Source organism: Pan paniscus, chromosome 7 (genome assembly GCF_029289425.2).
Source record: "Pan paniscus chromosome 7, NHGRI_mPanPan1-v2.0_pri, whole genome shotgun sequence".
Lineage (NCBI taxonomy): Eukaryota > Metazoa > Chordata > Mammalia > Primates > Hominidae > Pan > Pan paniscus.
This window is the reverse complement of record NC_073256.2, coordinates 61,314,271-61,328,084: the sequence shown is the minus strand read 5'-3', so window position 1 is coordinate 61,328,084 and position 13,814 is coordinate 61,314,271. Positions and strand designations below refer to the sequence as shown.

At 42.5% G+C, this 13,814-nt stretch overlaps 1 protein-coding gene across 7 annotated transcripts in view; it reads left to right on the top strand.

Annotated features, from left to right (window-relative positions):
* Window positions 1-13,814, top strand: part of RNF170 (ring finger protein 170) — a 48,870-nt gene that overhangs the window by 26,429 nt on the left and 8,627 nt on the right. For 4 of the 7 annotated variants that reach the window (XM_034966027.3, XM_034966026.3, XM_014345932.5 and 1 more), the window contains exons 4-6: window positions 680-788; window positions 5,273-5,346; window positions 8,888-8,998. In XM_034966027.3, the coding sequence (XP_034821918.1) occupies window positions 680-788; window positions 5,273-5,346; window positions 8,888-8,998 (294 nt within the window). Of the gene's footprint in view, window positions 1-679; window positions 789-5,272; window positions 5,347-8,887; window positions 8,999-12,713; window positions 12,836-13,814 lie in introns of all 7 variants that reach the window. The other 3 variants (XM_055116522.2, XM_055116524.2, XM_034966025.3) reach the window with 2 other exon arrangements.

Here is a 13,814-nt window from a genome sequence, read left to right as displayed (position 1 = left end):
TGTTGAAAATGAAAAAAGTGAAGACTTAGAAAACAGTTTGACATTTGATATTTTTTTCTTTTTGAGACAGGGTCTCGCTCTGTCACCTAGGCTGGAGTGCAGTGGTGCAGTCACGGCTCACTCCAGCTTCAACCTCCCAGGCTCAGGTGACCTCCCACCTCAGTCTCCCAAGTAGCTGGGACTACAGGCGCATGCCACCACCACTCCTGGCTAATTTTTCTATTTTTTGTAGAGATGGGGTTTTGCCATGTTGCCCAGGCTCGTCTGGAACTCCTAGGCTCAAGTGATCCACTTGCCTCGGCCTCCCAAAGTGCTGGGATTACAGGCGTGAGTCACTGCACCTGACCTCGACATTTATTATTGTTAGCTTATGCACTAGCTCAGCCTTGTGTTACTCAGAATAATTTACTTATTCCAGTAGAGTAAAAGATGAACTCTTGAGTTAATCTAAGTTTTTGTCTTTAAATTGTGTTTAGGAAGGAAAGTGGAGACCATGCAGCTTAAATAAAAACAATATAGCCTCATAACATTCTTAAAATTATAACCTTAAACTATTGCACGTTTACAGTTTGATGAGGGTTACACACTGCTGACTCTGTTCTCAAATATAATTTAACATGAGATACTGTTGAGGGCCACATGTGTTGTGTTCCAATGTGTGCACCTGTGTTCTTATTAGGATGCACCTGCTGCCGCTCGACAGCAGTTCTACACTGACATGTACTGTCCCATCTGCCTGCACCAAGCCTCCTTCCCGGTGGAGACCAACTGTGGACATCTTTTTTGTGGTAAGCAAACAACACTATACTTGGGAAAAGTGACTGTGTAGACCAAGACCTCTATGTGTACAAAGGCTGGATTCCCAATTTTCTCTTTGTCACATTTTGTATTTTGTGAGTAGGGTAGATTACCTCTGATATCCTGCTCTACTTGTCAACCAAGTGTACTTAGCATCTAAATAATATACTTACTTATTTATTTTCTATTTAGTGTGTCCATGTAGCAGCTATGGGTTCAGAGGTTAAAGAAACTATTCAGCTTCCCCATAAACAGAAATATGTTTGTTTGGACAGTAGTTCAAGTAGATCCATAGCATGAGGGATTCACTGAGTCCCTCTTTGTTCATCACTTTTTGGGATTTTCATTTATTATTCATCCTTGCCAGGGCAGGAAGGTTCTTCTCTCAAGAACCTGCCCAAGACCCTGCCTTAGTCCTCCTGCCTCTTTTGACTCTGAGTTTGTACTAAAAGTCTTAAAGGTCTTAGTCTCAGTCTGTTTGTCTCTGTCTCTGTCTCTCTCAACTTCTTGAGGTTTAATGAAGGAGAATGAGAATCCTAGAGCATACCTTGGGGTAAGAAGGGAATAATTTCACACTTACTTAGTATCAGGAAGGAGTGCTTTCCACCACTCATTTTTCCTGAATCTGCAGATTCAGGAAAATCTTCTATGGCTTCTTATGCCATAGAAGATTGAGGGGCAAAGTATCAGTTATTACGTGCCTATGTATTGGACATTAATGTACTTCATCTAACCCCACCTATGAGGAAACAGGCTTTAGAGATGTGAAGAAATTTTACAAAGAGGCCAGGCGCTGTGGCTCACGCCTGTAATCTCAGCACTTTGGGAGGCTAAGGCAGGAGGATTGCTTGAGCCCAGGAGTTGGAGGCCAGCCTGGGCAACATAAGGAGACCCTGTCTCCACAAAAAGTAAGAAATTAGCCAGGCGCAATAGCTCACATGTGCAATCCCAGCTACTGGGGAGGCTGAGGAAGGAGAATCGCTTGAGCCCAGGAGCTTGAGCCTGCAATGAACTGTGATCATGCTACTGCACTCCAGCATGGGCAGCAGAGCAAGATCCTGTCTCACAAATAATAATAATACATTTTACAAAGAGTAGCCCAGTTGTTAAGTGACAGAGCCAATTCTTTTTTTTTTTTTTTTGAAATGGAGTCTCGCCTTGTCGCCCAGACTGGAGTGCAATGGTGCGATCTCTGCTCACTGCAACCTCTGCCTCCCAGGTTCAAACGATTCTCCTGCCTCAGCCTCCCAAGCAGCTGGGATTAGAGGCGCCTGCCACCATGCCCAGCTAATTTTTGTATTTTTGTAGAGATGGGGTTTCACCATGTTGGCCAGACTGGTCTCGAACTCCTGACATCGTGATCCACCCACCTCAGCCTCCCAAAGTGCTGGGATCACAGATGTGAGCCACTGCACCCAGCCCAGACAGAGCCAAGTTTTTAAACCAAGGTTTATCTTCAATCCCTGTGCTCAGTTTTGCATGATTAGTGGTTCATACAATAGTAAACACTCGAAGCCACTTCGATTTGTCCAATCACTAGACCTAGTTTTTTATTGTTTCTGTTTAAACAGTTGTGTTTGAGATAGGGTATTATTGCTCCCAAAATGTAGGAAATTTTCATATAGGGACTAATTTAACATGTAGCATATAATCGTCCTGTAAATTGTGTTGGCCCTTTTGTCTAACTTCATAGTATAGAATTATTAGATACAGTGTTATTTGTGCAGTTGGAGATGGCATATTTGGAACCCATACCATATAATGGCAGGGTTTCCTGTACCTTGTGCTCTTTCAGTAATCCAATCTCATCATTGCTTCATCTACTCATTCCAGTCTCTTCTTTAAGGTTTTCACTTAAGTAGCTAACAAAGTATAAAATGCTTATTTCAGTTTTTATCTTTTAATTTTCTATTGGAAATGCTAATCACCAGGAAAGTTATGAAAGATTGGGCAGGGAAAATTAAACGGGCATCATAGAAGGCAGATACGTTTCTCCTCTTGAACCTAATCCACGTGACACTCCTTTCCGACATTTGCCCTTGCTGTTCTTAAAACCTGAAGTGTCCTCCCTCCTGTTTTCTGCCTATCTAAATCTCATCTTTCCTATGAAGTTCAGTTCAAATCCTTTCTTTTCTACAAGTTAGTTTCTAATGCATACTTCTCTGCACTCCTTTTTTGTATTTCTTTTTCTTTTTCTTTTTTTTGAGATGGAGTCTTGCTCTGTCGCCCAGGCTGGATTGCAGTGGCACGATCTCGGCTCACTGCAAGCTCCGCCTCCCGGGTTCAAACCATTCTCCTGCCTCAGCCTCCTGAGTAGCTGGGACTACAGGCGCCTGCCACCACACCTGGCTAATTTTTTGTATTTTTTAGGAGAAATGGGGTTTCACCATGTTAGCCATGATGGTCTTGATCTCCTGACCTCGTGATCCACCCGCCTTGGCCTCCTAAAGTGCTGGGATTACAGGTGTGAGCCACCGCGCCCGGCCTTTTTTTTTTTTTTTTTTTGAGACGGAGTTTTGCTCTTATTGCCCAGGCTGGAGTGCAGTGGCGCAATCTTGGCTCACTGCAACCTCCACCTCCCAGGTTCAAGCAATTCTCCTGCATCAACCTCCCAAGTAGCTGGGATTACAGGCATGCACCACCAAGCCTGGCTAATTTTGTATTTTTAGTAGAGACAGGGTTTCTCCATGTTGGTCAGGCTGGTCTCGAACTCCCAACCTCAGGTGATCCGCCTGCCTCAGCCTCCCAAAGTGCTGGGATTACAGGTGTGAGCCACTGTGCCTGGCCCTTTTTTATATTTCAAGTTAATATTACACAGTTGAAGATTTGCCTTCTACATTGATTTGAGTATGTCATCTTGGTCTCCTCAATTGGATTGCCATTGCTTGTTCTGCATTCTGAACACTTATTTGATCTGGAGGAATAAGGAACACATGAGGGCTAAGCCAGGTTGCTGAGGCAAGAGCAAGAATACACAGAGGTTCGTGGAGGGAGAAGGGACCCTAGTTCAGCACTTAGCACTTAGTTCAGATTCACAGTGGGACCTGGATAGTTGAAGATGCAGGTGTCCTACAAAAAAGAAAGTGGATTGGCCCCTTAAATCCCAGACAGTATTCAAAACTATTCCTTCACCTCTTATTGGCCTGAAGTTTGGTACTTATACACTTGGCACACCTGTGCCTTCTTGAGGTCGCCAGACTCTTCCTTTAGGCTGTGTTGCCCATCTTCGGCTGGCTTGCTGCTCATGAATACCTTCAAGCAGAAAAATCCAATCCATCTAGTGCAAGAGTTGATTCAATTCTTGAACTGGATTCTAAACTTCATTAGGGCAGAGCATATAATCTTTTTGTGTCCTTTGATTCCTTGCTTGTACTAGTTTTTTTTTTTTTTTCTGAGACAGAGTCTCGCACTGTCAGCCGGCTATAATGCAGTGGCATAATCTCAGCTCACTGCAACCTCCGCCTCCCAGATTGAAGCGATTCTCCTTGCCTCAGCCTCCCAAGTAGCTGGGATCTCCTTGCCTCAGCCTCCCAAGTAGCTCCCAAGTAGCCTCCCAAGTAGCACCCACCACCACCCCCGGCTAATTTTTTTGTATTTTTGTAGAGATGGGGTTTTACTATGTTGGCCAGGCTGGTCTCGAACTCCTGACCTCGTGATCCACCCGCCTCAGCCACCCATAGTGCTGGGATTACAGGTGTGAGCCACCGCGCCTGGCCACTTATTACTATTAGTTAATACATTGATAATTTGGTTTTCTAAACTCTTTTAAAAGTTGTGTTTTGTAACATATCAAATTTAGAACAGAAAATTTATGCTCTGATTTGTTGGTTGTTATATTTACAATGATGTTTAATTATTGTTTTATTTATATCACATAGGAAATATAATGTTTTGTATGAAGCTTCATAGTATTAAGGCAGTTAATATATACTTGCTTTTGATTGTGTACAACTGTAGATTAACTTGGAGGTTTTTTTTTGAGACAGAGTCTTGCTTTGTTGCCCAGGCTGGAGTGCAGTGACATGATCTCAGCTCATTGCAACCTCCACCTCCCGGGTTCAAGTGATTTTCCTGCCTCAGCCTCCCAAGTAGCTGGGATTACAGGCGTGTGCCACCGCACCCAGCTGATTTTTGTATTTTTTAGTAGAGACGGGGTTTCACCATATTGGCCACCCTGGTCTCAAACTCCTGATCTCAAGTGATCCACCCAGCTTGGCTTCCCAAAGTGCTGGGATAACAGGCGTGAGCCACTGTGCCCGGCCTTAACTTGGAATTTAAATAAAAAAATTTTTAATGGCTAGGAGTTCTTACTAGATTTGAATTTGCCTGAAGGGTTGGCTGGATGAAGTAAAAGGTATTTTTAAATAACGTGGTACTGTTAAAATATTTCAAATAGTTGAATCTTTCTGAGGATATGTGGACTTTAAAACATCAATATTAATGGGTTATGTGTTTGTTTTGTTTTGTCTATTAGGTGCCTGCATTGTTGCTTACTGGCGATATGGTTCATGGCTTGGGGCAATCAGTTGTCCAATCTGTAGACAAACGGTAATGTTTTGTGTGCAGAAAGTATCATTTATGCTAGTTTATTTTGTACATTTTTATAGTTTTTGTATCTACATTTGGAATTATTATTGTCTTTTTAGCAGAACTTCATTTATCCAAATCTTCTTTGATGTCACCGTATATTATTATTATTTTTTTATTTATTTTTATTTTTTTTAAAAAAAGGTCTTGCAGTGCAGTGGCATGATCGTAGCTTCCTGCAGCCTCGACCTCCTGGGCCCAAGCAATCCTTCCACCTTAGCCTCCTGAGTAGCTGGGACTATAGGCATGTGCCACCATGCCTGGCTAATTTTTTTATTTTTAGTAAAGATGAGGTCTCCCTGCATTGCCCAGGCTGGTCTGAAACTCCTGAACGCAAGCAATCCTCCTGCCTCAGCCTCCAAAGGTGCTGGGATTACAGGCATGAGATACCACGCCCAGCCCACGATTTTTTTTTTTTTAAACTGTACCCGGCCCACGATTATTTTTTTAAAACTGTCACTGAGATACCACTACAAAAGGGAATCCTATTTGAAATCCTACAGTTGTAGTGAAAGACAATCAGGCTTGAGCATATATCCTCTACATATACTTGTTTTGAAAAAAAAATTTTTTTCCTTTTCAATTTATATTTAATCTGTCTTTTTCCAGTGAGGACCCAGATAGCTTTAAATGGTATATAATGATTTTTTTTTTTAATGTTTCATTCCTTTTAGAGACATGGCCACATTGCATTGTCCAGAACAGCTTAGACCATGACAGTTAGCATCGAAGCCACCTGAGGAGGGAGGCAGTAAGTAAGCATGAACGTGAGACTGAAATGTCACTGCAGATGAGACATGCCAAATTCTCTCCATTTCTTTGATAAACTGGAGAAATGAAATACTGAACAATTCTGAGAAACCAACATTCTCAGTTTTTAAGTATGACAAAATAGGACATTGTGTCAGTTGTACACTGTTTTTCATAATTTCCTTTATATTTATTTTTCATTTAAAATAAAAATACAGGGTGGGCGCAGTAGCTCATGCCTGTAATCCCAGCACTTTGGGAGGCCAAGGCAGGAGGATCACTTGAAGCTGGGAGTTCGATACCAGCTTGGGCAACAAAATGAGATTCCATCTCTACAAAAAAATTTAAAAAATGAAATTAGCCAGGTGTGGTGGTGTATACCTGTAGTCCCAGCTACTTGGGAGGCTGAGGTGGGGGGATTGCTTGAGCTCAGGAGGTTGAGGCTGCAATGAGCTATGATCATGGGACTGCATTCCAGCTTGGGCAATAGAATGAGATTACATCACTAAAAAAAAAAGTATTCCTCCACTTACCCATGGGTGGAATGTTCACACACACTAAAAAAAAAAAGTATTCCTCCACTTACCCGTGGGTGGAATGTTCACACACACACACACACACACACACACTCTCTCTCTCTCTCCTTCAGCCTTTATTGTAGCTGTCTGTTTCCCCTCAACTGCCCTCTTATTTTGGTGCAAAGAGGGAGGTCCAAGTCATTTTCTTACCATTCTTGCTTATACATTCCCAAATTCTGCCTCTTTCATATTTTACTTGTGGCCACATGGTCAGGAGGAAAACTGATGTTTCTATATGCCTCTCTGGCTGATTTGATGCGTGACACAAGGCAGTCAACATTGAAGCTTATGGCCGGGCGTGGTGGCTCACGCCTGTAATCCTAGCACTTTGGGAGGCTGAGGCGGGCAGATCACAAGGTCAAGAGATCAAGACCATCTTGGCCAACATGGTGAAACCCAGTCTGTACTAAATATACAAAAATTAGCTGCGCATGGTGGCACACACCTGTAGTCCCAGCTACTCGGGAGGCTGAGGCAGAAAAATCACTTGAACCTGGGAGGTGGAGGTTGCAGTGAGCCGAGGTGGTGTCACTGCATTCCAGCCTGGAGACAGAGCAAAACTGTCTCAAAAAAAAAATTTTTTTTTTAATTGAAGCTTATTTGCCCGTACTACTTCTTGGCATCTTTTGCTCTCAGTCAGCAACATCCAAACCAGGGAGTAGGTCTTACATTAAAAAAATAGTTCCAGGCCCTCCCTCTTCTTGGTTCTGCCCATGGCTTTTCATAGGGCATGTGTACAGTAGCCGGTGGTATCCTGTGTACCATCCATAAATTGACTAGAGGCTCAGAAGGTCGAGATAAAGTTGTCTTAATATAATAGGTCTTGGTTCCCTAAGATAAGAGTAATTCATCCTGGAGGCAAGACAGATGGCAAATGCTTGTTCTACCTCCTGTTTTCAGTAGCCCCTTCAGTAAATGGTCATGGAAATAGCAATACACAGGCTGCCGCCTCTGACTGGAACACATTCACCACTTCTCCCCTTGAATGCGTGCACACCAGCCACAGTCCTACCACCATTTCCAGGTTTGGCTCAGTATCAGGCTTTCTGACCACCCCAGGCAGAAGAGATCCTCGCTCTCACAGCAGCATTCTTGCACCTGCCCCAGGACCATGTAAGGCTGTCGGCCAGGTCTTCCTCCCCTTTCCTTGTGGGTGTTGTAGTCACCCTGGAGCAGGCTTTTGACTTCATTTTTCTGGCATACCTAGCACTAAGCAGAGTGCCTGGCCCGCCATAGGTGTTCCATTAATGTGTATTGAAATAATGCATTTTTATTAACAAATTTGTGAAGGAAGTGATGGCTGCACCTGCTGTTCTCACCACCTTCTGTGCTTAGTCACGCCTTCTTTTAGCTGTTTGGAAAGCATCTAAACAGTGGGAAGCCTTGGTTTTACAGCTGAACTGAGGAAGGACAAAACAACAACTAAATGATTTAAAACTAAATCGGCCACCACTCCTTCCCGTTTTTATGTCATCATACAATCATTAGTGACCATTTTCTATAAGAGTGCTACGTCCTAAAGTGTATTTATTTTTCAAGGTATTGTCACCGTCAGATTACCCCAGTATGGTCCTGGGACATTTGTATATCCTTGTTACCACAACCATGAAGGAAGCAGGGTTAAATGTATTATGTTATATGACAATATCAAAAATTTCTTTTTTTAATTATAGTAGGAATTGGTGTTTGAGAGCTGGTCCCTGCAATAACATAATCTTTATATTATGGTTGGTAGCATTCAAAGATCTTTCAAATACCAGTAAGAATAACCAATCATTATTTTAATACTGAAAAAGAAAACCATAATTTTTCTGTCTTAAAGTGACAGTTATATATTTTATGTCACTTTCCTCCTGAATGTTTCCTCATCCTTCTTTTATCTTCAAATATCTGTTAGCCCAAATAGAGAACTACGGAATTTATCCCTGGTGTGGACAGGAAAATATTAGGCCAGTAGTTGGATATGGTGTCTATTTTATAGGAGTTCAAATTCTATGTTGCATTGGATTTTATTGCAAAGCAGTTACTTACTCCCCTCCCCCAGGTTGCCTTTATTTAAAAATGAGTGAAATATAAATATAGAAGCCTTTATCATTCTATTGAATAATAACACAAAATGAAAAAAACATAATGATGCAGAAAGTTGAAATAATTTTTTTTTCTGTAATATACAGGTAACCTTACTCCTAACAGTATTTGGTGAAGATGATCAGTCTCAGGATGTTGTGAGATTGCATCAGGATATTAATGATTATAACCGGAGATTCTCAGGGCAACCCAGATCTGTAAGTAATGCTAAAGCATGTTCAAAGTTAGAGGAAGACACATTTCTTCTCTTTTGTAAAGTGAGGTTTACCAACAAGTATTCTTTGACTATGAGAAATCTTGGCCAGGCACAGTGGCTAACGCCTGTAATCCTAGCACTTTGGGAGGCCAAGGCAGGTGGATCACTTGAGCCCAGGAGTTTGAGACCAGCCTTGGAAACATGATGAAACCCCATCTCTAGAAAAAACACCAAAAAATTGGACAAGAGTGTTGGCACATGCCTGTAGTCCCTGCTTCTTGGGAGGCTGAAATGGGAGGATCACCTGAGCCCAGGAGGTTGAGGCTATAGTGAGCCATGATCGCACTATTGCACTCCCACCTGGGTGGCAGTGAGACCCTTCCTCAAAAAACAAGAAAAGAAAAAGAAAAAAAAAAAATCTCATTATATGTGTTGGGTCAAGTTTTTACCTTCATTGCTGCCAATCACTACATTACACCTTTCCCAAGGACTACAATTTTCTTTCTTAAAAAACAAACAGCATTATAAAAGTTTTTATGAAAGAGAAACTAGCAGAAAAGCAATAGAAAAAATTAGAGGGAAATAGAAAATTATTTACTTCTTTGTGATACTAAAACACCATTTGTCTTTTGAGAAAAGTTACAACTGAAAACTTTAAGTTTCACAGTTGTGGTTTATTCTATTTGCCCTAGCCCTGTTTGAAATGTTCCCTTAAAAAAATTCCAGGTTGGCTGGGGGTGGTGGCTCACGCCTGTAATCCCAGCACTTTGGGAGGCCGAGGCAGGTGGATCACCTGAGGTCAGCAGTTCGAGACCAGCCTGGCCAACACGGTGAAACCCTGTCTCTACTAAAAATACAAAAATTAGCTGAGTGTGGTGGCAGGCACCTGTAATCCTAGCTACTCGGGAGACTGAGGCTGGAGAATCACTTGTACCCGGCAGACAGAGGTTGCAGTGAGCCGATATCACGCCACTGCACTCCAGCCTGAGCGACGAGAGTGAAACTCCAAAAAATTCCAGGTTTAGGCCGGGCACAGTGGCTCACACCTGTAATCCCAGCACTTTGGGAGGCTGAGGTGGGCAGATCATTTGAGGTCGGGAGTTTGAGACCAGCCTGATCAACATGGTGAAACCCCGTCTCTACTAAAAATACAAAAATTAGCTGGGTATGGTGGTTTGTGCCTGTAGTCCCAGCTACTTGGAAGGCTGAGGCAGGAGAATCACTTGAACCCAGGAGGCAGAGGTTGCAGTGAGCTGAGATCACGCCACTGCACTCCAGCCTGGGCAACAGAGTGAGACTCCGTCTCAAAAAAAAAAAAGTTTGGAGGGATATGTTTATATGTCATCTTAGCTATTTAAAAGCAGAACACTGTACAGATAACCTTTCTTCCCCTTACCCTAGAAGTATTTGATAAATCAGAAACTAGCACATTTTACTGACTCATTCTTGTTTTATCAAAATCTAACACATTCTTAGAAATGTAAAACTGAATAAGTACTTCAAAAACTAGAATGTACTAAATCCAAATTTATATGGACAGCCCAGACCTCTCCTCTGAGCTCCAGACTCTGTAGATCCAACTGCTTCGCTTCCATTTCAGCGTGGGTGCTCCACAGACATCCCTAACTTAACACGTGGAGTATTGAGCTGATTCCCTCCTTGACATAGTCTGTTCTTTTCTCAGTTTTGATTTCCTCCTCTTCTTCATTCCTCTCATCTGGTCTATAAGTAATCCTATCTTTTCTTTCTATTTTTGGGGTGTCGTATTATTTTTACTGCATCAACATATTCTTGCTGGCTGGGCACAGTGGCTCATGCCTGTAATCCTGGCACTTTGGGAGACTGAGGCAGGCAGATCACTTGAGCTCAGGAGTTTGAGACCAGCCTGGGCAACTTAGCAAGACTTTGTCTCTACCAAAAAATACAAAAATTAGTCAGGCATGGTGGTGTGCACCTGTAGTTTCAGCTACTTGGGAGGCTGAGGTGGGAGGACTGCTTGAGCCCGGGAGGCAGAGGTTGCAGTGAGCCAGGATCACGTCACTGCACTCCAGCCTGGGTGATCGAGTGAGACCCTGTCTCAAAAAGAACAAAAATGTCTTGGCTGTGTTGTTGTTGTTGTTGTTTGAGACAGATTCTCACTCTTTCCCAGGCTGGAGTGCAGTGGTGTGATCACGGCTCACTGCAGCCTCAACCTTCCAAGCTCAGGCCATCCTGCCGCCTCAGCCTCCCAAGTAGCTGGGACCACAGGGGTGCATCACCACACCCGGCTAATTTTTTATAGAGACTGGGTTTTGCCATGCTGCCCAGGCTGGCCTTGAACTCCTGGGCTCAAGCAATCCACCCCCTCAGCCTGCCAAAGTGCTGGGATTACAGGTGTGAGCCACCGTGCCCAGCCTGTGTCCACTTCTTTCAATCACTGTAGACATTGTGCTGGTCCAGCCCTGTCATCTCTGCTCACAGCAACCACAGTGGCCTCCTCACTTCTACTTTTTTCCCTGCCACAGCAGCCTGATACATGTTTTCTAGACATAAATGAGACCATGATGGTCTTGTGTTTGAAAACTTCTATTTTGTTTGTTTGTTTTGAGACAGGCTCGAGTGCAGTGGTGCAATCTTGGCTCGCTGCAACGTTTGCCTCCTGGGCTCAAGCCTTCCTCCCACCTCAGCCTCCCAAGTAGATGGGACTACAGGTGCATGCCACCACAACCCGGCTAATTTTTATATTTTTTGTAGAGATGGGGTTTCGCCATGTTGGCCAGGCTGGTCTCAAACTCCTGGGCTCAAGTGGTCCTCCCACCTCGGCCTCCCAAAGTGGTGGGATTACAGGCATGAGCCACCACTTGTGGCCCAATGTCTTTGAATGTTCCAACTCCTTACTGTGGCTTACAGGGCGCCACATGATCTGGTCCTCCCTCCCTCTCCAAATTTCTGTTAACCGCCTCAATCACCACCCTGCAGCCACCCTGCTCTATGCTCTCAGCACACACACAAACTCCTTCCACCTTAAGGCTGTCACACCTGACACTTCCTCTGCATGGAATGCTTGTCCTTCTGCTCTTATGGTGATTTCCCAGTCTTTAAATGACAACTATCTTAAGTAGACCCTCCTTGGAGAAGTTTTCCCTGCTCTGTGGCTGCCCTCTGTACCTTTCCTTCATGGCGTTTATCATAGACAGCACTCAATTCTTGTTCATTATCTTTCTCTCAGTAAACTAAAAGCTTCATAAGGGTAAGGACCATTTTTATTTATTTACCACTGCCGAGTTTCCAACAGTGCCAAATTTGGTGCCTTAATGTGTGTTGAATAAATGAATTACTGTTAAGATAAGAATTGATACTGCTGCTCCCAGCCGAATATATTAAGCTATTCAGATGCTTCAGTGTTAAACAGACATGTGCTCATGCTCCATTGTTCCTTGTTCTGTGAGGTCGTGTACATTTCAGGGCATAGATTTCAACTGTTATGGATGATAATGGGTAGATTTACCCATTTTTCATTGAGCAGGAAAAAAAAACTTAATCCAATCATGTTGTCCTCCATAATTATTTGGGAGCCTCTTCTGCAATTTTGACCCAGCAATTTTTTTTTTACATATCCTCCGGTGACATCAGTAGGATGGTTCTTTAAAAATGCAACCTGTTTCAAATTTAAGAGCTACCACTAAACTTTAATAAAGTCGTTTAACATTTTTCTTTTCATTTCTTTTCTTTTTGAGACAGAGTCTCGCTCTGTCGCCCAGGCCAGAATGCAATGGCACAATCTCGGCTCACTGCAACCTCTGTCTCCTCGGTTCAAACAGTTCTCATATTTCAGCCACCTGACTAGCTGGGATTACAGGTTTGTGCCACCATGCCCAGCTAATTTTTGTATTTTTAGTAGAGACGGGGTTTCACCCTGTTTTCCAGGCTGATCTCAAAACTCTTGGCTTCAAGCGATCTGCTCACCTTGGCCTCCCAAAGTGCTGGGATTACCAGTGTGAGCCACTGCATCCAGCCTTTAGAATTTTTCCTTCATTATTTTTAAAATGTGAAGCATACTATTACTCAATTATTATTTTTTGTGTCAGATATTTAATGAGTAAGAAAGCCTGGTATGTGATGAAATTATAATATAAAAAAGGCATTTAGCTCTTTAATATTCTGCCTCCTTCAAAGTTGGAGTAAGTTTATGCAGAAACATTTCTTACTAAACCATTTCATTATTTCTGGTCTAATTATTAAAGATTTTGTATAAATGATGATACTATATTACAAGTGAACAAAATAGCTCTGAAAAAGGACAGAAGGGTATTCAAAAGACATGCTGGCTGTTTGTTAGTATCTAAAGTCATTTACTATAAACTTTGTGAAAGCTGTAAGGCTGTTTTGCTTTAGATATTAGTTCTTCCACAGAACATAGGAAGTGATTATGAAACTACCATTCTTGTACTTCGGTGAGCATTGTTCCAAAAGGAGTCACAAGATGATTTTCTCTTAGTCTGGGGGTTTCAAAAACTATTTTCTCCTCACTTGCTCAGTTCTTTGCGTTTTTGTCTCCATCTCCCTCTCAACTTATTTGGCACTTGTTACATAAAACGCCTATCTAGAGTTTGCGTGTATGACTGTTACACAGATTGTTAAACATAGCAGAGAAATGACCAGAGGAAGTGATTCACCAGAAGGAATCAGTTTCACTGCTATTCTTAAACTATTTAAGCCATCAAAGTTCCTATGTCTTTAATGTATAATCACTTCTATATTGTCTGGCAAGTTATAAAGGTCTTTCATACACAGTATCTCTTTTAGTTATTTTTTTCTTTTGAATTTTTAGTCCGCTT